This window comes from Pan troglodytes, chromosome 10, assembly GCF_028858775.2.
Source record: "Pan troglodytes isolate AG18354 chromosome 10, NHGRI_mPanTro3-v2.0_pri, whole genome shotgun sequence".
NCBI classification, from domain to species: Eukaryota; Metazoa; Chordata; class Mammalia; order Primates; family Hominidae; genus Pan; species Pan troglodytes.
Genome location: NC_072408.2, coordinates 137,130,877 through 137,154,537, shown reverse-complemented (window position 1 = coordinate 137,154,537; position 23,661 = coordinate 137,130,877). Strand labels below are relative to the sequence as shown.

Genomic DNA, 23,661 nt, shown 5'->3' with positions numbered 1-23,661 from the left:
ATGTAAATCAAAAGTTAAGAGTTAACCCACAGGCAGCAGATTTAGCAGAAATGATACTGAAGGTTCAAAGATCTTTAATTCCTACCCGTCTCCAAGGTGAAATTAAGTGAAATGTTGATTATGGAGGGAGAGACAGTATGGCAAGCTCTTAACTCCCACTGCTCGCCACCTGTTATCCAACCTACTTGTCCTCCATAGGCTTCAATTCAAACGTTAAGCTTTCATTCTACTGGAAAAAGGGAACCAGGAGAAGGCATTTCTCATTATGTGAACTGCACCAAATAAAAAGAGGCATTTTAATAATTTGGTAATGAATAAAATTATGCTGTGATTGCCCTAACAAATACATTTACACACAGCTTTAAAAGCAACTTGTTCCAAATGTGCAACAAGTGTTAGAGAATTCTACCAAAGATATTTTGGATTTCTCCTGAGATCTAACCACTGGCATCTTACCTTCCTGTAGTATTCTAAGAAGCTGACTTCAGAGCCGTCGGCTTTCTTAAAGGTGCTCTTGGGATTCTGGTCCCAGTCAATATCATCCACTCTGTATGTCTTATTGTTATACCTAGGGATCAGTTGAGATTTGACTGCATTTGATGGAAATGTGAAGAACTAATATTAAAAAGAGAGACTAGACAGCATGTATTCTCTAAAATTTCAAATCACCTGGTTATATACAAGGTTGGAAAAAGAAGGAACAGGGTTTCTTACAGACTATGCCAGATGGATGGGGGAAGTGACTAAATTACTAACAGAAAATAAAATAATTTAAAAGGATAAAAATCACTAGCTATTTGTCCTCTCCAGATGAGTTATGTCATCCCCAAAACTATGATCCTGGGAAAGGTGAAAAATACCCTCACCCTTGTTTTGTGCTATTCCCACCACTCAATTTTAAACACTATTTCTTAACATGGTAGAACTAGAAAGCCACAATACTTTGACTCACAAAAAATTATCGTGCACTTTAAAAAGCAGTCTTACTTGGTAAGAACAACTAAACCTATTAGTTCTTTGGAAACTTGTTCTTGAAATTTATGTTCTTCTGTCTGATGATAAAAGTTGAACATGAAATCCAAAACAGTCTCACTTCGAAGGACTTTATGGCTAACGTCAGTGCAGAGCATGATGCTGTTTTCATACTGAAGGATGGAAGTAGTGAAGCCAGGCCAAATCACCAACCTGTCAGACAAGATGGGGGTCATGAAGAACCTCTCCACATTCAACACATTCTGCACACACTAAGTTGCGTTTTCACTTTTATTAACTGGGTCTAAACTATAAAGTTTCTGAATGAATCAATTTCCTTATTTCTAGGATTTACATGGTTCCAGCTTTAAGACCTTCAACAACATTGTAATAATTGTATAAGTTTCACTTTAAATGAATGTACTAACTTTATTCAGCTATTCATTACACTGGCCTAAGACTTTAAAAAGTTGCCAATCTAATTGAAAGCACCTACAATTATTATGATAAACTTAAACCTGTTGGGCTGCAATATTTTATTTTTTATTTATTTATTTTCTTAGTGTCTCGCTCTGTCACCCAGGCTGGAGTTGGCACGATCTCGGCTCACTGCAACCTCCGCCTCCCGGGTTCAAGCACTTCTCTGCCTCAGCCTCCCGAGTAGCTGGGATTACAGGTGCCCGCCAACACACCCGGCTGATCTTTGTATTTTTAGTAGAGACGGGGTTTCATCATCGTGGCCAGGCTGGTCTAGAACTTCTGACCTCGTGATCTATCTGCCTTGGACTCCCAAAGTGCTGGGACTACAGGCATGAGCCACCGCGCCCAGCCTTTTATTTCTTATTTCAACTTTAGATTCAAGGGGCACACGTGCAGGTTTGTGACATGGGCATACTGCATAATGTTGACGTCTAGGGGACGAGTGGTCCCATCACTGAGGCACGGAGCACAATACCCAGCAGGTGGTTTTTCAGTTGGGCTGCCATCTTGATACACCACATTAACTGATTATTTTTATGACCTAAGGGCAAAAATACAAACTTAGCACTGGACAACTATGTATTCTTCCCTAGTGACAGGTAAATTACGTGATTTTTTAAAAATCCAAATATTCTGGGATGTCTCCTCATTATTCAAGTTAAATAGTCACATAATGTGATGGGCGGCATTAACAGTCACTGTAGTAAATTTGACCATTTCAAATTAGGTTATCATCTCTAAAGCCTGTCATCAAGCCTAAGGAATATTAAACGTTCTACTTCATACAAACCTGTGACTTGGAATATCAATTGGGTCATTTGGGTTATAATAATTTCGTCCAATTTGTTGCAAATTCATGATTTTCAAAAGCCTAGAAATGGAAAGGTCAGAGAGTGAATATTGATAAGTATCTCTAATACGGCAATCAGAACAGCATGTCGTTTAGAGCAGGGGTTGGCAAATCGTGGTCTGTGGCCAGGCCAAATCCAACCTACCTGCTGTTTTTTATGGCCTATGAGTTACCAATGGTTTTCAAATATCCTTGAGGTTGGAAAAAATAAAAGATTATTTCATGATACATGAATTATCTGAAATTCAGACTTCAGCATCCACCAATAGTTCTACTGGCACACAGCCATGACCGCTCGCTCACACGCTGTCTCTGGCTGTTTCGGCAGTCCAGTAGTAGAGCTGAAGAGCTGCAAGAGATGACATGGCTTTCAAAGCCTACGATGTTTACTATCTGGCCCTTTGCAGAGAGACGTTTGCCAACCCCTCGTTTAGGGAAAAATCAATCTACCAGTTACATTAACTCAAAACAAGTATTTATCACAATGAATTGTCCTATCATCAGCGACAGTTATCTTATGACTAACTTAAAGAGGGAAATTACAGATACAAGTATTATGCCCTACTATTCTCACGAAAATTTCAGCCTTATCCAGATTGTTTCTCATCCCCCTCAAAAAACAAAAATTTTTGCAGAACACGTGTCTTGCTTTTGGATAGGGAATATGTGATATGTACACTGAAAGCAAATTATCAAGCATGCAGTATATCTCCTGTGGTGGAACAAACGACCTGAACTCTGCACCTCCTCCTGATCAAGGACCCACCGTGGGGAGAAGGAATACCAAGTTCGCAATAGCTCTCGAGGATATGAGTGTTCTGAACACAAGCTCAGACAGTATTTGAAGTCAACAGAATTAGGGAAGTAAAGGCAGGATACTTGCTTAAAGCAAATAGATGAATTTTCCATCAGTAAACCACACCTTAAGTTACTGCAATACAGAGAAACTCAATAATCCCAACCAATGCTGAAAATCTAGGAGAATTGAATGCAGATGTTCAATGTACAATTATTTCAACTTTGCTGTTTTCTTAATAAAATGTTGAAATAAAACACATACCTCCTGAAAATAATATTATAGAACTGCAAACAAGTTGGTGATGTAGGTGGAAGTTCATTTGTTAAAGTGATCGTTATCCTCACATCCTCTCCATTCCGGGTCTTACTAAAAACTTCAGTAACCTGAAGCCAGAGAGGTGGAAAACCCAAACTTTAAATCCTTAAAGGACAATTATGCCCAATCACATACTGCTTGCCTAATAAGCCAACATTGAAAACCATAAAATGTTTTAACTGGATTTTTTTTAAATGGCTCTGAGAAAAAGAGTGGCTAAGTGTATTATAACTCAATTGTAATCATCAAGTTACCCAGACAAATCTGACAATGCTACAATAATGCCAAAGTACCCTATGTGTTTATTCCAAGTCATATCAGACAGGAGACTCCTGGGGCCTCTCTAAAAGCCATGTGAGCTATCTTACATTGTGGTAGTTCCGCTTTGAAGTGGAAATCCCCCATCTCCCTTTTCCCAAATAACCTTTTGCTGTAGTCTTTTAGGTAAAAATAATATCGTTCCATCAAAAGCATGACACTTTCCAATTAGATCTTCGTGTTGAAAAAGAAGAGCTGAACGGAGTCTTCTGGCTTCCATCAGTGGGTTATAGTCAATGTGATACTGATATAAGGCCCACTGGGGACGGGATGTCAGCCGGAAATGGTTAGTGCTTAACCTTACTATAATGCCTGAAGAACCTGGAAAAGGAAGTTATAGTCAATTAACAAAATATCAAGTTTATTTTTCCTTGAAACCTTTCCTACCATGACAAGGCAGGCACAGTTCCGTAAACACAAGGCTAAGAGCAGCAGACAACATGAAAGTCCTCAGACATCTGACTTTGGAGACTACTAGTCTCTCTCTTTAGGTGAATTTCTAAAGAAGCATACATTTAGAAACAAATCTTCCTTAGACTAAGTAATTTACAAATAATTTGCAACAAAACCAACTAAATTTCTTCATGGCAAAGAGTTTTAAAAATGATCTATTAATATTTAATGAGATGACGTTTCAAAATGTGCAGTTAAAGATATCTATAACCTACTTCATCAACGCCAAAAGAAGTGAGGAAAATCGAAAAGCCATGCAGGATCCTTGGCCAAATAAACACCTAAACTAAAGTGCCTCAATTCACTGTCCTGTGTTCCTGAGATGTAATCTCACAAAACTTATTCTTAATTAACCTACCTGTTTTTGATTCTTTAACATGGTCTAGGTTCTGCCTTGTATTCACACCAAGATCATGAAAATCTCTACGACGACCTCCTCTCTCTGCTAACGATAACTCCTGAAATCCAGCAGATATCTGGAGTCCTTAAAAAAAAAAGAAAAATTGTGTACTTGAGCAACATAAAGCACGAAATAAAGGATGACAATATTAACTCCCATAGTGCTATTATGTGTAATCCAAAGGATACTGAGGTGTAGAAGACAAGGCATAAAACAATCCTATCAACATGTTTTAGGTATCTGCCAGCCTAACGAGAGAATGGTTTCCTAGTTATAACTTCATTCATAAAGGCCTTCTTGTCACTGTCCTGGGCAATTGCAGATGCACCCTTTCAAGAGATGTACACCTCGAATCAAGAGATCAAGCCAACTGGACTGTGGTGCAAGAGTGCAGGAGCATATGTTTGCTGACTGGGAAATTATTTTTCTGTATTGTAAGTCTGATAACTACCTAAAGGTCTTCATGTATTTTCCACAGTCTGTCATGATGCAATTACAACTACAGAAATTGCTGGTTTAGAGGGTTTAAATCTGTAACCTGGATTAGAAAACTTACATCTAAAATGCAACTTCCTCACTACCTGACTCTCTTCAGAATCAGAAGAATGGATTTCTGCACCTGCACATATTCTATGACCATCACACGCATCTCATACTGGTATAGGTAATAAGGTCGTGATTAATCAGTTCATGCCTAGTGCTACAAGCTGTGGTTATAAGAACCTAAATTATTCAAGTCATTTGATTTGCTGGAATTATACAATTATCTCAGATCAACAATATGATGTGAGCCAAAAAACAAATATGAACTTTGTAGTCAAGCATTAAAATTCCAGCTGTCAATTAATAGGCATGTTATCTTGTGTAAAAGAGATTACCAGTTGACTATCCAATAACTAACCCCTCATTCTTTAAATAAATTCTATTTTTGGAGTAATATACTTAATAGACTAAAATTTCCACCCTCCCCATGGTTAGGGATGGCCTAAGAGACTTAAGCAGAAATTGCAGGATGACACTTTAGGAAAAATTCCATAAGAGAGCCAATAGCTGACTTGTGACTTTTGTACTTCCTGACCCTTTGCCCTGCCCATGGAGCCTGGAATCTGGATCTGGCAGGGAGGGCTCAAATACAGAAGTTCTGAACCAAACAGAGGTCTTCATGATGGCAGTCATGAGCCCAGGACAAAAGAACAAAAAGATCAGAGTCCAGTTCTCTTCTGACCACAAACACCAGAACTGCCTACTCTCTAGACTTCCTAAGAGAAATAACAGTGGCTTAAAATATTTCAGTTCTTGCTATACTTTGGAAACCAGTTATTTAATATGAGTGTCAATTCCTTCACCTGAAAAATTGAGAATAAGCATCACAGGCATGTCAGAAGTTTTAAATATCATGTCTAAAGCACTTTACAAGGCACTTCCATGTTTGTTTCTGTACCTCATGATTTGGAGGGGGCTCTACCTAAAAATCCTTTAAATATGTAACTGTTCATACTTGTCTCTCTCAGTGAGCTTTTTATCCCAGAGGCTTGGTTTGAAGTATTGATGGCACTGAGTGAGTAACTACACTAAATCATGCATACTGAATCCAACCTGATGACACTGAAGGGTCATAAAGGCTGATATTTTTCCTTAAAATTTTTTAATTTGTCTTAAAAAAAATTCGGTTCTGGATGCAAAAATCCAATTGCCAGTTTCTGAATATAAACAATGATGAAATCAGTTCTGCTTGAGATATACAGTACTGCTATGACACTTAGCCAAAGCTTGATTTTGTCACTTGATGAAGAGGACAGATTTCAGAATGGACAAGACTGGGAACCTTGCTAATTCCCCCTTCCATGCAGCTCCTAGACTGATTTTATTTCAAACACAAATCAGACCTCACACCACTGTGCTATTTAAGAATCCTTCAATTGGCTGGGTGCGGTGGCTCACGCCTGTAATCCCAGCACTTTGGGAGGCCGAGCCGGGAGGATCATGAGGTCAGGAGATCGAGACCATCCTGGCTAACACGGTGAAACCCCATCTCTACTAAAAAATACAAAAAAATTAGCCGGGCGCGGTGGTGGGCGCCTGTAGTCCCAGCTACTCGGGAGGCTGAGGCAGGAGAATAGCAGGAACCCAGGAGGTGGAGTCTGCAGTGAGCAGAGATCGCGCCACTGCACTCCAGCCTGGGAGACAGAGTGAGACTCCATCTCAAAAAAAAAAAAAAAAAAAAATCCTTCAATGTATCCACATCCCCTTTACAGAATGAAAATCAAGGTCCAAACAATGTCTAATTAACAATAATCTGTTAAACTTATATTAATTTCTACAATACATTAGGTAGTTGAGCATTTACTGTGACAAGCAATTCTCAGGTATAATCCCTAAAGAGCAGTGAGAGATGACAAAACAGGGCCTTCATTTGTTATCCCATGTATTAATGGTCACAATGATCTTTACCTCTACAGGTAGACACTACCTTGTTACAGATAGGGAACTGTTCCATAGAGTTAAATTTGCAATCCTGAGTAACCATTTTTTTAAGTCATTTAGTAATGAAGACTGATACATAGAATGTTTAAGAAACTATATTTAAGTATTTTCCACAATTGATTTGTGTGTTGTGTAAACATAAGGAAATGTTTCTTAAACAGTTTCAGCACAAATTTTTGTACCAAGTTTTAATTCAATAAAATTTGCTGTATATGTTGAACACAGTTGTTAAGACTTCCTTTTACTTTCTCTTCACCTTGTGACTTGGCTGTTCCTCCTGCTGTTCCTCTCTGCCGTCCACGGCCAAATAATTCCCCCTCTGCTGGTGGCGGCTGAGGCCTAGGCTGAATATAACCAGGTTGCTGACTCTGTAGTTACATGCAAATAAAGAACATTCTTTTCGTCAAGCGGTCACAGACACCAGAGAAAATTTCTAAAGTCTCAGGAATTCAACCAACACCTATCTAAATTAATAATCAAATATTTTATTCTTAAAAATAAATTTGAGAGAAGAGTCACCAAATAAAGTCACGAATCAGCTTCTAATATCCTGAGGAAACAGGGCATGATCTCCCTTGCTCACTTCCTATATCCTTCCCAGCACAGTTTTTAGTTTATTTTCAACAGCCTAGGCTGATCAAGAGTCAAAGACATTTTCTGTAGTCAGAAACGGTGAAGCACTCACGGCAGTGGAGCCCACCAGCTGCGCTGTCTCCTGACCGCGGGCCCTTCCTCTGGCTCTGGCTCTGGCTCGCCCAGTCATTGTTTTCTATTTCTGGAGAGGAAACAATCTTGAAGACAATACTCAATGGAGGCAATCGCATTTGACAATTTCTACAATGTTACTTTAAACTTCTTTGAGTTTCAAAAGCTCCCCAGGCAATTATTATGTATCCTTCTAATCTTTAATGACAGTTTTTTAAAATGTAACATTCCTACATTCAACACACTCAGTTGCTTACCTTGCACTGGGCACTGCAGTAGGGCCAAAGGGGAAAACCTATTTTAATATAAGACTTAGTTTTTCATTTGGATTATTTATTATAAACAGACTTAGGAGGAGAAAGTGCTGAAAGAATTAGGATGCTGGTGGCTGGTTCTTTCTTCCCATTTGGAGATACACATGTACACACACTTAACACATACTCCCATACACAGACAGACAGACACACACACACACACACACACACACACACACACACACACACAGAAACAGGCACTTGCGGCAAGTGTCCCGCCAGGCCCCTTAGAAAATCCTTCTGCATACATCATGAGTCCTCCTGGATCTTCCCAGAGTTCCATGTGTGGCTTACGCTGAACATACCCAAACTAGCATCTCTTCTACCTCATGTCCCATAATTTCATTCTTGGTGAGTGGCATCACCATATACGTTATATCTAAATAAAAAGAATGGAGTCATTGATTTCAAAACCACTCCTTTATTTCTCCTACATCTGCCAGGACCGTTCTCTCCATTTCTTCAACATCATGATGGTACTAAGTGCTTCCTGTGAGCTGGGATCAGCTTTGGGCTCAGCTGTAACAATCTCTCACCCTCATCGTGGCGGTACACAATGTCATCAGGCTATTAAGGGTAGAGGCCTCAGAGCTCAACTGCCTGAACCCAACTCCCTCACATTTTAGACAACATGAGAAAACAACATAGCGTGTGACTCTTTGTCGAATGGTTGGAATAACCTACTGCACAAGTCAATGGTGAGGATCAAATGAGAACTCACACTGGCCTCTAGTGAGCAGTCAACAAACATTAGCCCTAATGGAAAGGGCAGGTAAAATTATAACTACACGTGTTAATACACGTTATTTACACACAGCTTTAAAAGCAACTTAAAGTCAGCTTCTTAGAATACTACAGGAAGGCAGGATGCTAGTAGTGTTATCTTTTTCATATGAAGTAGTTAGATCTTAGGATAAATCCAAAATATCTTTGGTAGAATTCTCTAACACTTGTTGCACCTTGTTATCCACCTCTAACAAGATTTAAGCTGAAATAGAGAATTAGAAACTGGAAGGTAGGGTGGTACCAGTCTTCCACACAAGCGGTAACAACCCACACATAAGTGCTTGAACTGGATGCAGAACCAAAAGACGTCCAGTGGGACTGGAAAGGGAAGGGGCAAGGGGAGTGGAGGAATTCATGTGGGCAGGGAGCAGACTGCTCAGGGTCCTGCAGACATCTTGGATACTCAACACATGAGAAACCATCCAAGGTTCTACATAGGGGCAGGCGATGACATCATCTACCATCACTCTGCCTTAAATCACATTATCTTTTTCATCCTCTGAGTTTTAACAGCTTCTAAAATTCTTGGCTTCATGATCTTCACAGAAAGATAAATCTAATGCCATTTTTCAATTTTAAAAACCTCTGACTTCCTGTTGTATTTTACAGGATTAAAGCAAATATTCATTGTATAAGACCCCTTACAATATGACTCTAAATCAGCAATTTCCAAAGGAGTTTACACAGGATAATCCGCTGAGGTGCCAGCATATTACAACTAATTTTAAATCTCATTTTAAACTGCTTTGTATTTATTTTATAATGTGCGCATCGTGACAATGATTACGTATGCATGCTCAGCTTACACACGGGGCATACTGGCGCATGAAAGTCTCTTACCGATAATCTACAGGCAGCGTCCCCAGCACCACCACCACCACCACCCCCTCCCCCACCCCCCCACCCCCACCGACCACCACCACCAACGTCCACGCCCCATGGACCTGTACCGGAACCAGGCCACACAGCAGGAAGTGAGCTGCCGTGAGTGAGCAGGACAGCCTGAGCTCACCTCCTGTTAGATCAGTGGAGGCATTAGATTCTCCTAGGAGTGTGAACCCTACTGTGAAGTCGGCGTGCCAAGGATCTGGGCTGCCTGCTCCTTATGAGAATCTAATGCCTGATAATCCGAGGTGGAACCGTTTCATCCCGAAACCATCCCTCACGGGTCCGTGGAAAAATTGTCTTCCATGAAATCAGTCCCTGGTGCCAAAAAGACTGGGGACTGCTGATCTACAAATCAATCTGAAAGCATCCGCTTGAGACTCCAGCAAACACAGCTTGCTTCCTATCACTATCAATTCCGTGACTCACCCTACACCGTGGCACACCCTCTACTAAAAAAGCCTCACCCTCCTCTGAAACCACAAGAATCCAGTGAACCGCTTAAGGACCAGCTCGCAGGCCATCCCTTGCTCCCTTCTCCGAAAGCCGTTTCCCCGGCGTGACCACGGTCACCCTGCTACATGGTCACCTGTTTTCTCCCTCCCCACATCTCTGCACTCCATAGCTTCTCCAACTAGGCTGCAAATCACAATTGATGCCTTTGCACCCAGTCCGTCGCTTGACACCTTACAAACAACGGTGTGAAACAGTGATTAAAAAACAGCGACAAGCTGAACTCTCATCTCCAGCAGGAAATATTCCTAAAGCAGCACGTCAGTTCTCAAAGCCTGGTCCCTGACGGGCAGCATCTGGACTGGCTGGGAACAGAAATTACAGGGTGGGGAGCGGCTCTCAGCCCTCCCGAGTTAGAAGCCGACTGGAAGCAGCCCTCCCCAGCTGATTCTCATCATCTCCAGGGCCTGAAACCCAGGGCGGCGCGCTGTGCTGGTCACTAAATACCTGGGGGGCTCAGCGCTCTACGTCCAGGTTTCCCAGCACAACTCTGGTTTTCAGCTTTATCTCCTTCCAGTTTCAAAACCACCTCAGTCTGGATATTGAATTCTTAAAGTCAGAAAGCGAGTGCGTGCTTCCAATAACCACACTCGCTGGAAATCACCTCTCCGATTCGCTACCAGCTCTGCCAAAGACGCTTCCACCTAACAAGGTCCCACCGGCGCTGAGCTCAGGACGACGCCGTGCACGTGGGAACCACCACCGCGCCACACGCCTGAAAACCGTTGAGCGGTACATTCTATGCGAGCGGGGTCTCTCTGGCCACAACTTAAAAACGAAAAGAAAAGCGCTCAGAGAACAGGCTGCGCAGGGGTGCGCTTTGCCCCGGAGGCCGCCGAGGCTGAACACAGCGAGAGCATCCATCCCAGGACGCCACCGCCCCGCCGCCCCTTTCCCTCCACAGGTGCCAGGGGCCGGGCCGCCAGCACCCGCGAGGACCCCGGGCCTCGCAGAGCCCGGCCTTCGCGGTCGCCGCCTCACTTGGGGTCCTCGGGAGTTCCGTCCTCTTCCCAACGTCCGGCTCCCAAGGCTCCCGGGGTCGCAGCGCAGCGGCGGCGGACGCGGGATGGGGCCCTCGCCCTCCGCAGAGATCGCGCCCCGCGGCCGCGTGGGTAGTGCGGGAGGTCCCGAAGGCCCTCCTGCAGAGCTCCCAGGTCCCCGCAGTCTCACGCACGGCCGCCAATGCGGAGACCTCCGCCCCCGCACCCCCCGGCAACTCAGGCCTCAGCCTCTCACCCCGGCCCCTGCACCCCCCGCACCTGGGACCTCGCCCCCACACCCCGGCCCTGCACCCCCGCACCCCGGCCCTACAGCCCCGGCAAGTCGGGCCTCAGCGCCTCCCCCCGGCCCCGCACCCCCCACACCTGATACCTCGCCCCCGCACCCCGGCCCCTGCACCCCAGGGTCCTGCATCCCCAGCACCTGGGACCTCGCCCCCGCACCCGGCTCCTGCATCTCCCACACCTGGGACCTCGCCCCCGCACCCGGCTCCTGCATCTCCCACACCTGGGACCTCGCCCCCGCACCCCGGCCCCTGCACCCCCGCACCCCGGCCCTACGGCCCCAGCAAGTCGGGCCTCAGCGCCTCCCCCCGGCCCCGCACCCCCCACACCTGATACCTCGTCCCCGCACCCCGGCCCCTGCACCCCAGGGTCCTGCATTCCCCAGCACCTGGGACCTCGCCCCCGCACCTGGCTCCTGCATCCCCCGCACCTGGGACCTCGCCCCCGCACCCGGCTCCTGCATCTCCCACACCTGGGACCTCGCCCCCGCACCCCGGCCCCTGCACCCCCGCACCCCGGCCCTACGGCCCCAGCAAGTCGGGCCTCAGCGCCTCCCCCCGGCCCCGCACCCCCCACACCTGATACCTCGTCCCCGCACCCCGGCCCCTGCACCCCAGGGTCCTGCATCCCCAGCACCCGGGACCTCGCCCCCGCACCCGGCTCCTGCATCCCCAGCACCTGGGACCTCGCCCCCGCACCCGGCTCCTGCATCCCCAACACATGGGACCTCGCCCCCGCACCCGGCTCCTGCATCCCCAGCACCTGGGACCTCGCCCCCGCACCCGGCTCCTGCATCCCTTGCACCTGCGACCTCGCCATAGCATCTGGCTCCTGCATCCCCCGCACCTGGGACCTCGCCCCCGCAACCCGGTCCCCGCACCTCGAGCCTCACCTCCACATCCCGGACCCCCGGCCCCCGCACACCTAGCACCTCAGCCTCGCCCCGCACCTTGGACCGCTGCCCTCGCCCTAGTCCTGGTCCTCGCACCTCAGCCCGAGGCCAACAGCCCCAACGGCTCCCGCGGAGATCCCTCCGCGCCGCCGACCTCCCAGGACCTCCTTCGGCCCGCGCCCACCTCGCCTTCGGCGCTGGGTTCCCGAGAGAGCCAGGGACACGCGGGCAGCGAGCAACAGGAGCTCTTTTCCTGGGCGGATGAACACCGCCGAGGCGCAGGCCTCGTGTCTGTACGCCATACGCCCAGTAACGGCGGAAAGCGGCGCGCGCCACGCCCTCATTGGCTGCCCAGCAAACGGCGGTTTCTGATGTGGCCGGGGCGGGACCAGAGAAGCCCCGCCCCACGGGCCCCGGCCCCGCCCCTCCAAGACCCCGTCTGGCCCCTCCCGGACACCCGGCACAGGCCCCACAAGCCAGGCCCGCCCCGCCCCACAGGCCCCGCCCCTGCCCCCCCAAGACCCCGCCTGGCCCCGGCCAGACACCCCGCACATGCCCTGGCCCCTCCCCATAGGCCCCGCCCCCATCCCGCCAAGACCCCGCCTGGCCCTGCCTAGACGCCACGCCCAGGCCCCCACAGGCCCCGCCCCCGCCCCACAGCCTCCGCCCCTGCCCCTCCAAGACCCCGCCTGGCCCCGCCCAGACACCCAACACGTGCCCTGCCCCCTCCCCACAGGCCCCGGACAGCCCCACCCAGGCCCCGCCCTGTTCCTTTTCTGCTTCGCCCAGACCCCCGGCCTTCCCTGGCTTGGCTCCTGTAGTTCCCCCAGTGCCAGCCCCCTGCAGGCCGACACGGGGTCGGGCCAGTTCCCTACTAGCTCGTGGAACTGGGCGGCGGCGCACGAAGTAGACCCTCCATAGACTTCGAAGTGGTGCCCACGTGGGCACCGAGCGCCCTACTGTAGCAGTGGACTCGATCTTAGTCTGGCCTTTAACGTCGGAAGCTCTTTCACTCAGCACACAGAGATTTGAACTTTGCCCCCAAAGAAAATAAAACTGCAATGCAAGTCTAAGGTGCCAGGAGGCCGTTACCTGGAAATTTAGCTTTCAATGACGTGTGCCTTGGGTGCATGCCAACGTGGACCGCAGGGGTTCTCAGCCTTCACCTGCGGGGGATCACCTGCAGGACTGGTTAGGACGCAGACCAGAGATTCCAGTCTGCAGGCTCCACAGGTGGGCCCCGCCGGCCGCATTTCCAAGGCATCGCAGGTGGTACTGACCGGGTCTACGCCGAGCTAGGTGCCCTCCATAGGAGTTAATTTCCTCGTGGAGGTAAAGTCAACAGCCACAAAACAACCGGAAATATTGTAAGATAGAACAGGTTTATTTGTCAAGGTGGAAGTGGGACTGAGGCTCACTGACTGCCTGACCTGTTATGTTCCATAACTATAAACATGATTGTAGGAGGTAGTAGAAATAGGGTCGCCTCTGCAGACAGGTTTTAAAACTGCATTTATACGGTAAACATAGTGCTTTTCCTTTTCCTTTTTTTTTTTTTTTTTTTTTTTTGTGAGACGGAGTCTCATTCTGTCGCCCAGGCTGGAGTGCAGTGGCAGGATCTTGGCTCACTGCAACCTCTGTCTCCCAGCCTCCTGAGTAGCTGCGACTACAGGCACCCACCACCATGCCCACATAATTTTGTGTTCTTTGTTTTGTTTTGAGACAGGGTCTGGCTCTGTCAGGCTGGAGTGCAATGGTGGGATCATGGCTCCCTGCAGCCTCGACCTCCTGGGCTCAGGTGATCTTCCTGCCTCAGCCTCCCCTGTAGCTGGTACTACAGGTGTGTGCCACCTGTAGTAATTTTTTTGTATTTCTTGTAGAAATACGAGAAATACACACAGCTAATTTTTTTGTATTTCTTGTAGAAAGAGGGTTTCATCATGTTGCCCAGGCCGGTCTCAAACTTCTGGGCTCAAGTGATCCACCCATCTTGGCCTCCCAGTGTGCAGGGATTACAGGCATAAGCCACAGAGCCTGGCCTACATATTGCTTATTATTCATACTTAAAAGCGCATGCCTGGGAATCGGGGGCTGGAGAGGGCTGAAGGCTCCCCAAGCCACCTTCCCAAATCCTACGTCTCATCTGTGCCATGAAAGGGGCAGGTTAGATGTCAGCGTTTCCCACACTAGCCTGAGTGTAAGCATCCACTGAGGGAACTTCCAAATAATACAGACTCCCAGATCACGCTGATTCCAGGAGGTCTGGGACGGGTACAAGGAATTTCAAGAAGTAACATCAAGTTATTCTTATGCTCAGAGAAGGCTAATAAATTTGGGGCGAGGCCAAAAGGCATTGGAAGCCAGTAGTTTGAAAGAAAAATAGCTTTCCAAAGGCTTTCGCTTTGTAAAAACTAAATGGTGCCTTTTGGAATGCAATGCGAACATAACTTTTCCAAGGATTTAAGGTGTTGATGAGAAAGACATTCTGAGACCTGCCAGCAGATGGAGCTATAAAACAAGAAATAGATGTTTACAGCCTCAACTCGGGAGAAAAATACCGTGAATGGACCTTACACTATAGAAGTAACACTTTTCCCTCTGCTTTATTTTCTCTATATGCTAAACTCCTTGCCTCTGCTAAAGAACATCGCTGGAGTGTCTTGGTGTGTGAAGTATGAAATAGTTTCTAAAGACATAAGTTGTGATATAGCAAGACAGAGGCAAAACCCCTCATTCTTCTGAGAGTGTAAACATCATGTCGCAAGAAGCTCACCTAAAATTTGAAAAGGAAAACTCAACGAAAATTTAAAAAGAAATTCAAGGAAAAAAATGTGACCTTTAAAATTTCCATGTTGACAGCACCACCAGGACCCCTTCTGGGATCCGTTGCTAGGTATAACTTCGTGCCTGACTCTGGAAGTTAAAAAATGAATAGTTACAGATTCTTTTTCCGGGAGCCGCCTCTAGAGGGGTGTACCCACCAGGGAAGGTGAACAGAGTGCCACCAATCCTGTGGGTGCTCAGCGGGAGGTTGCTGAGGGATGCTTCGTGACTCAACGCTGCTGAAGCCCTGAAGGCTGATTTGGGTTTGCAGGGAACAGGAGGATCGGCATGGTGGAGCACGTTGGTCTGAGCACATGTGAGGTATTTAGAAAACTGCAAGTCATCCAGCACAGGAGGAATGCCAGGCACAGGCAGGGGAGTCGTAGGGGATGATGCTGCAGAAGGGACAGACCGGGTTCTAGAAGTTGGCGAGCAAGGAAATGTGAGCATCTGGACTGCCGAACGCACCCTGTTAAGTGCTGTCAGTAAAACACACTCTGTCCTCCCATTGATGTGAATAAAACACACTCTGTCCTCCCGCTGATGGCCCAACAAGGGAAGCAGGGAGTGTGACAATTGGGAACGTGGATGCTGACCTGAAGGGCCAGTGGCTGCTTAGTCCTAGCCAGTTACCAGGAGAGAATGAGGGCTCAGATTTGCTGGGCCTCACATGATGGCTTTGGTTTTTTTTTTTTTTTTAATTGAGGTGAAATTCACATAACACTACATTAACTATTTTACAGTGAACAATTCCATGATATTTAATGCATTCATAATGTTACGCAACCCCCCACCTCTAGTTCCAAAACATTTTCATCATCCCGAAATAAAACCATCACTCTCCATCTCCCTCTTCCCCTCACTACCCTGGCAACCACGAATCTGCTTTCTGTCTCCTTTCCTGTTCATTTCATAGAAACGGGATCATACACTAGGTGGCCGTTTGTGTCTGGCTTCTTTCACCCAGCGCCGTATTCTCAAGGCTCACCTACGTCGTAGCCCGTCAGAGCTTCCGTCCTCCTTACGGCTGGATCTTACTCTGCTGTTTGGACGGACCACATTTTGTTTTTCCACTCATCCATTGGTGGACAGCTCAAACGTTTTTAAAGGGGAGCGGGAAACTTGGACATTTTCCGGTGCATTTTTAGGAATGGCCACCAGTGCTCTCTAGTGTTGGGCAGAGGAGCATCCCAGGGAAGGGAAACAATGGAAGATACTCAGAGGACAGAAAAATCCCAAGTTACTTCATGTAAAGCTGAAAATATGATCTGGGTAGATTATGCTGGGGGTGACAGGGACTAGATGGAAAAGAAACTCATCATGAACCCTGCATGCTGTGTCCAGAGCTTTGGACTATATTCTGTAACCAATCAGTTTCCCAAGTTTTTAAAGCAGAAAACCACATACTCAGAGCAAGCTTTGACCTAGTTCCTTTCATTCAAGGATCTCAAAGCCCCTTTAAACCCATGATCCAGATTTTGTTTGTAAAGGAAGAGATGGAGTTGAAAAACAAGATCTAAGGCAGTTCCTATGAATCCCTTCAATGTAATTTTTCAGAGCATTTCCTTTCTCCCTTCAGACTCATGTTGTTCTGATTGGGCTGAATTGAAGAGCTGCCCAGCCTCTCCCCTGGCCCTGAGACCCCTGACCTAGAGGGACTAACTAGAGGGACGGCGTGGCAATGGCAAATGTACCCAAGACAGCATGCCCGGAGGTTTATCCAGGAATATTCATCCAGAGGGAAAGAGCAATGGGTGAGGCTGAAGTTCGTCTGTTCTCTTATATACAAAATGTGAACAAATCCTGAATATCACAGTCTGGCCACAAGGGGGATGTTTTGGGGTGGGCAGGGTGACGGAGGCAGGGAGTCCTGACTTGGCTCCCCAGGAAGTGGGTTCTGTTCTGTTCGCTTAAGCTCTCTGCATTCTTTTTTCCACGCTAGACAATGAGCATGTTGGACCAGATGGGCACGTGTCCAAGTGCACCCTATGGAATGTATCAGCATCGGCCTCGCCTGGAAGCCTGATAGAAATGCAGATTCCCAGGCCCTGCCCAGGCCTGCTCTATCCAGATCTCTTGGTGGTGGAGCCCAGGGATCTGCATGTCACGAGCTTGCTCAGAGTATCTGTGAACTGAGTTCAATCCACAGCCCTCTACTCCAACGCTAGCCAGACCGTGGGGCCATTGCCTCTTCCCCCACATGCCCCTCCATACTGTCAGCACCTCTGCATTGTGGCCTTTCTGCCACCCCCAACTGACTTGGGGATCCCAACCACCCACACCCAGGGGCCTGCACCAGACTGCAGAGTGTTGCCTGAGGTGACACAGTCCACAGTCATCCTTTTCTCCTCTCCTTCCCAGTTAATTCCATTCTCCACGCCTCTCATGGTGATTCCTGATCTTCACAGGCCCCAGAGCCTCTGACCCTGGTGTTCCCCCTGAGAAAATGAGGCCAGGGTTTGTGAGCTGCCCATGCCACACCTGTGCCTGCCTCATCAAGTGGAGTCCCTTTAGCTCAGCTCTAGGGTCCCCCTTCTTGCTTCCTCAAAGATTCTCCTCTCTCCCAAGTTCCTCCTCTTCTTCTCAACACTTCTCTCTTCCGGGGCTTCCTCCTTGACACGTCAATGTTGTCTAGCTGTCTTCATCAATTTTCTTTATTATTTTATTTGTATATATTGTGTTTTATTTTAAGACAGGGTCTTGCTCTGTCAGCCAGCCTGGAGTTCAGTGGTGCAGTCATAGCTCACTGCAGCCGCGACCTCCTGGGCTCAAGCAATCCTCCCACCTCAGCCTCTTGAGTAGCTGGGACAACAGGCATGGGCCACTACAGCTGGCTAATATTTTCTTTTTACTTTTTAAGAGACAGGGTCTTACTAGTCATCCTCGTCTTTAAGAACGAAGCAAAACAAGGGTCTCGAAGAGATATTTGTACCCACTGTTCATAGCAGCATTATTAAAGAGTTAATATGTGGACCCAACCCAAGTGTGTTTCCATTGATGAATAATGAGCAGAACAGGGTCATCCGTGCAGTGGGTATTACCAGCCTTAGAAAGGAAAGGAATCCCGACGCACCCTGCAACATGGATGAACCTAGAGGACATTAAGCTCAGCGAAGTAAGCCAGTGACGAACAGACAAATATCATTCCACTTCTAGGAGGCACTTAGTGTTGTCAAAGTCAAGGACAGACAGTAAAGCAGGGTTGCTGGGGCTGGGGGAGGGGAACGGGGTTGGTGTTCAGTGGGGACAGTGTTTCAGTTTTGCAAGATGGAAGGAGCTCTGGTGTTGGTGGTGGTTGTCTGACATTACGACATTATGAATGTATTTCATACCACTGCGCTGTACACATAAAAAGGATTAAAATGGCAAATTTTATGTTCTGTGTATTTTGCCACCATAAAAACAGTTGGGTGGGGGGGGAAAAGTAAAACAAAAATGAATCCCTATGGCTCCTCCTTTCCTCTTTTCCCTCCAGAGTCCGTCTTCTTGAAAGAATGGTTTCTTAGGCCCCACGTCCACATCTTGCCCTCCCACAGTGTGGTTTTGATTCTCAGAGGCCTCTGTGGACTCCAGAACCCTCTTGGTTTCTAATCCCAGTGGCTCCTTTCAGACAACCTGTCTTCCCTGGGACACATGAGTGTTGCTCAGCCTGCCCTATCCATGTCAGCACCATCCCGCTTGCCCTCTGTGATACGGCTTTCTTCCTCCAGCTATAGCCAGTCATTGGAGCCACCCACAGGAGTTTGCCCTTCCCCCGCCTCCTCATGCATACGCACTGACAAAGCGGCTCTCCAAGTCCAAGTGTGGCTTGGAGCTCCAGCAGCACCGAGACCTGTTGGACATGCAACTCCTTGCCTCCCAGCCCTGACCTGCTGAATCCAAAACCCTGGGGCTGAGCCAGCCATGTGTGTTGCCAACCACGTTGGTTCCAGTCCATTCTGGTTCACCCTGCAGTCGAGAACCACTGGGCTAAGCGAGCTCACCCTCGGAGCTCAGGAGTGACACTCAACATCCTCCCGCTCTCAGGATTCTCAGGCCTCTGCAGCTGAGCGGCCCTGGACGACTCTGGCCTGTGTCAGCCCCTGCAGTTTATATGCGCATCTCCCAGCGGCCCTGGCCCTCCCCTCCTAGCACTAGGCCCGGTTGCTTTGCCAGTGGCCTCTAGAGCAAGACATGGAAGGTCACCGCAGGAGGCAAAGGGAGAGCTTCTTAGAACAAAGTTGATTCTAAAAATAAGAAAATAAGTTGAGCTGTAATATATGTAAGATGCGGGGGACGCCCGTACCCTCCTTTGGTTCCTGCGTCTTGTGCATAATGGCTGTGTCCAGGGTGGAGGGTGGGAGCCCCACCGCATGGCGGGGTTGGTAGCCCCCATCTCTGACTCGTGGCCAGCCTCTGGTGACCTGCTGCGGCCTGGTGGGCCCCGTCAGCAGTGGCTGGGATTACTAACCCAACTCTCTCTAGACCAACCTTCACAAAAAGAAATGGTTGGAAAAGATTCCTCTGCAAAGAAATCACGGGTGGGGGGACATACGGAAAATGCAAACATCAGCAAACCCCAAGAAATGGTTAGAGCTGATACCTGCATTTCTTTCTACTCCTCCTGCAAGCTTTCGGCAGATGGAAAGGCTGAGATATTTTCATTTCACACAGTTGAACTGAAAAGAAATAAGTATCACTCATAATTATGGTAGTGAGAAAAAGTTCTTACCAAATGAAAATGTTTATTTAATTCACTGTTATTTTATTTTTAATCTTTAATTAGCGGTGTATTTTATTATGTGCCTAATACTGTGGCATGTTGCAAATAGGTATAGTGGCATACTGCAACTAAATATAAATATATTGGATGCTCATGCTCAAAACTTTCTGTTCTGGGTGCATGATCAAAAGTATTTGGGGATTGCTAGGCTGCCAGGTCAAACCCACGTTCTGTGGTGTGGCTTGGCCCCCCTCCATCGGCCTGTCCGACTTTGCTCCTTTCCCAGGCTCTCCCCATATCTGGATTCCAAGCTCCTGCCATAGAGAGCTTCGAAATTCAGCTCCTGGGCGCTTCCTCCATGACGTTTTCTTTCCTTCATTTCCCTCTCTGTGGATCAGCATCCCTGCAGTGAGGGCCTCTCCTCTGTGGTTTTACCTTACCAGCCTTTCTATGTCTCTCCAATAGCATTTATCACACCGCAATTGTAAGTAAACACGTACTTAACCCGTTTCCTTCATTATTGGGAAAACACGTTGAGGACAGAATCCTGGTCTTACTCAACATTGCATCTGGTTCCTGGCATTCCGAGGGTCTCAGGAAATATTTCTTGAATACTTGAACGTACATCATAGTGTTCAGCTTTATGCAACACCTTTGCACGACAAAGTATTCACACTTTGTCCATTTCCATTCTTGTGTACCTCTCAGAACTCAGGCCGAGGGCAAAGTCACTGGCCTTTGGCATTCTTAATTTTTAAATACCTGTTGTGTTCATTTCTTCTTCAAATATTGCATCCTTCTCTCTGACCATTTCCTCCCCAAGAGCTGTGTAGTTTTGTTTTGGAGTGGCCATAACTACTGGCTGTTATGCCCAAATTAATTTGAACACAGTTTCCTGGCACCAGAGACACCCAAAGACTGTTTGCTACCTTCTTTTTTAAATTGACATGTCATAGTTGTACACATTTTGGGGGTACTTACGATATTTCATAGGTTCGTGCGATGTCTACGGATCAAATCGGGGTAACTGGGCTGTCCCTCGCCTCACACAATCGTTCACTGCCTCCTCTGCTCTCAGAACTCAGCATATTGTGGGGTGGCTACCACTGCCTTGAGTAACTCAGGGTTGGTTTGAAATTATTCTAAACAAATGTGGCAGCTCCAAAACCTTTGCCAGTAAATGGTGTATTTTAGACCTCAGCATGTGAAACAATCCTGGCCAAAGACATACAAGAGGATTTTGTCTGGGGTCATTAAAGGAAAAAAAAAAAAAAAGGAAAAAACAGGACGTAACAAAGAGATGGTCTCTTCCTGCCTCTGGACTTTGAAGTATGTAGTGCCCAGAGCTGCTCTAGACCTCCTGGGACCATGACCAAAATTCCAAGAGATAAATTTTCTTTATTGGTCATGCCAGTTACACTTGGGCTTTCTGATGGTGCCACCCAGGACACCTTAACGGAAGACGCAGCGGGTCCCACCTCAGGATGTGCAGCAGGGCTGCCTGGGAGCTAATTAAATATGAGGATTTCTGGACCCAAGCCCAAACAACTGAACCAGTCCCCAGAGACAGGCATCTGCATTTTTAAGAGGCTCTCCGGTTGATTCTGATATCAGTTGGTCAAGATCAAACTTTGAGAAACACTGCCAAGTTATGTTTTCAGAGTAATGTGTTTTGAAGCAGAAATGAAATTCGGAATTCAGTTGGGGACACATTCAGTTTGGGCAAATATGCAGTTTACCTTGGTGAACTTCAGGGGTGACTGTTTTGCGGTAAACAAGTGCCTTAAAATGAGCAATTCTGTTGTATTTATCCATCCATCAGTCATCGGCCTCTAATCTGTACAAAGCCAAACTCTACCTTGTCCAAATTACTTTAACTGTTAGTAGAAATAATCACAAAGTTTCAGTATCTGCAGCATGCAGAGAATTCACATAAGAGATTACTTTGAAAAATTATCAGATTAAGACTCATATTGCCTCAATTGGTAATACTGAAATCACATACATAGAATTAAAATTGTTGATATAGATTTCCATTTCTCCCCATGTTTAGTCACACAGTTACCCTGGATTTTGCACTGGTGTAAAATATATCTCTTCTGGAAATTGTTGAGTGTATGAACTGACCGGTAGCAGAGGTGGAACTGATTTGGGATGTGATATGCCAACCTCATCTACATTACTATTTAATTAGTCACCTATTGGTGCCTTTGAAATTTCACCCGTCATCACTTCAATTCTTTACACACCAAGAGCTAAAGGAAAGTGCCTGCAGTTTCGGTTGCTATAAATCATGTGGAGCTGTTTGACAGGATGCATCACTGCACACGGTATGGATTTTCTTCCTGCGCAGATCAGAAGTGTCCTAGAAATTTACACTGAAAATGGAACTTTGGGATGACAGGTACAGTGTGGTGAGCAGAGGTCAGACTCTAGTGTGAGAGGAAACTTGGATTGAGTCTGCGAGATCAGTAGGATCATGAAAATTAAATGAGATAAGGTACATAAAGCGCCCAAAACTATTCCTAGAATGTAGTGGGTACACAACGCACTTTACAGGTCAAGCTACGAATGGGTTTATAAGCCTGCATTATAGGTAGAGAAAGTGACAGTTACTTTGGCTTTATTGATCACAATGAACACAAAACGTTATTCATGTGATGAACGATGGTGCATGGGGAAATTGTACTATGTTAAATTTCGTTAATGAGAATGCTGGATAATGCAATCTTAATTGCGTTGAAGTTTACCTTTGTACTTCAAGGAGGGTTTCAGATGCAAATCAGTCCTCCAAACAAGATTGCAGAGACAGATTTAACCAACTTAAGAGAACGACTGTTCTCAAACAAACGGCGTATTGGATCGCACAGGAACTGCTCATCGTGAGTTACTTTTATCTGTTTCAGCGGGATCTGTATTTGCAAACCCATCATTAGCAGTTTATCCTTGTTGCCACGTGTATTTAAAATCAGTCCAATTGCTTTTTAGAGAAAACATTCCAAAAGGATTAAAAAAAAAAATCAGTTGCCCTTTCATTTAATCCTGATTAGTTACACTTTATGCCTTTTAAAATAGTCAAAACAAATAATGATACTATACAAAGTTTGGGAAATAGAGGAAAAAGCTCACCTATAATTTCCAAAAGCTGATAATGCCTTCAAGCTTCGTTTATGTATTCTTATCTGTGATTTTTCCCTATATTTTTACATATTTTCAGTTTTAGTTTATCCATACAATTTTATAACCCACTTTCCTCTTATCATATACTAATTGTTATATAACTTTCAAATTACCATTTTGATGACTTAACTATTAAGTGAATTTACCCAATGTTGAAAAACTGTCTCCTTTCGATTGGATTTTTATATTGATTCCAGATTTTCCACACTATAATCGATGCTATATTTCACATGTGCTTTTTTTTTTTTTCTTTTGAAAATATCTTGAGGACAAATTCCCCGGAGCATGGTGCTCCATCTCAGCAAAATGTTCATTTTCATGACCCTTTGCACATTGTAAAATTGCTTTTCAGTAAGAGTGGAGCTAATCCACACTGCCACTAACCAAGTAAATATAGCAGTTTTACTGCATCCTATCTAGCTCTAGGTATTACCGTTTAGCAAGATGTGTAATCCCATTGAAGGACACAAGACAAGATGCGAACCAAGGGAAGGAGATATCAAGTTC

General features: G+C 46.4%; 1 protein-coding gene across 39 annotated transcripts in view; it reads right to left on the bottom strand.

The window, feature by feature from the left end:
• PIWIL1 (piwi like RNA-mediated gene silencing 1) overlaps window positions 1-12,850 on the bottom strand; it is a 93,658-nt gene extending 80,808 nt beyond the window's left edge. For 10 of the 39 annotated variants that reach the window (XR_010148188.1, XR_010148189.1, XR_010148187.1 and 7 more), the window contains exons 1-9: window positions 12,507-12,763; window positions 7,757-7,846; window positions 7,328-7,439; window positions 4,546-4,671; window positions 3,841-4,055; window positions 3,363-3,484; window positions 2,243-2,323; window positions 988-1,185; window positions 457-568 (exon numbers count right to left, since the gene is read on the bottom strand). Coding sequence is in view for 19 of the 39 variants with exons in the window: in XM_016924640.3 (XP_016780129.1) it covers window positions 457-568; window positions 988-1,185; window positions 2,243-2,323; window positions 3,363-3,484; window positions 3,841-4,055; window positions 4,546-4,671; window positions 7,328-7,439; window positions 7,757-7,834 (1,044 nt within the window). In the remaining 20 variants the exon portion in view is untranslated. Of the gene's footprint in view, window positions 1-456; window positions 569-987; window positions 1,186-2,242; window positions 2,324-3,362; window positions 3,485-3,840; window positions 4,056-4,545; window positions 4,672-7,327; window positions 7,440-7,756; window positions 7,847-12,449 lie in introns of all 39 variants that reach the window. The other 29 variants (XR_010148191.1, XR_010148192.1, XR_010148190.1 and 26 more) reach the window with 8 other exon arrangements.
• Window positions 12,851-23,661: the final 10,811 nt, after the last annotated feature.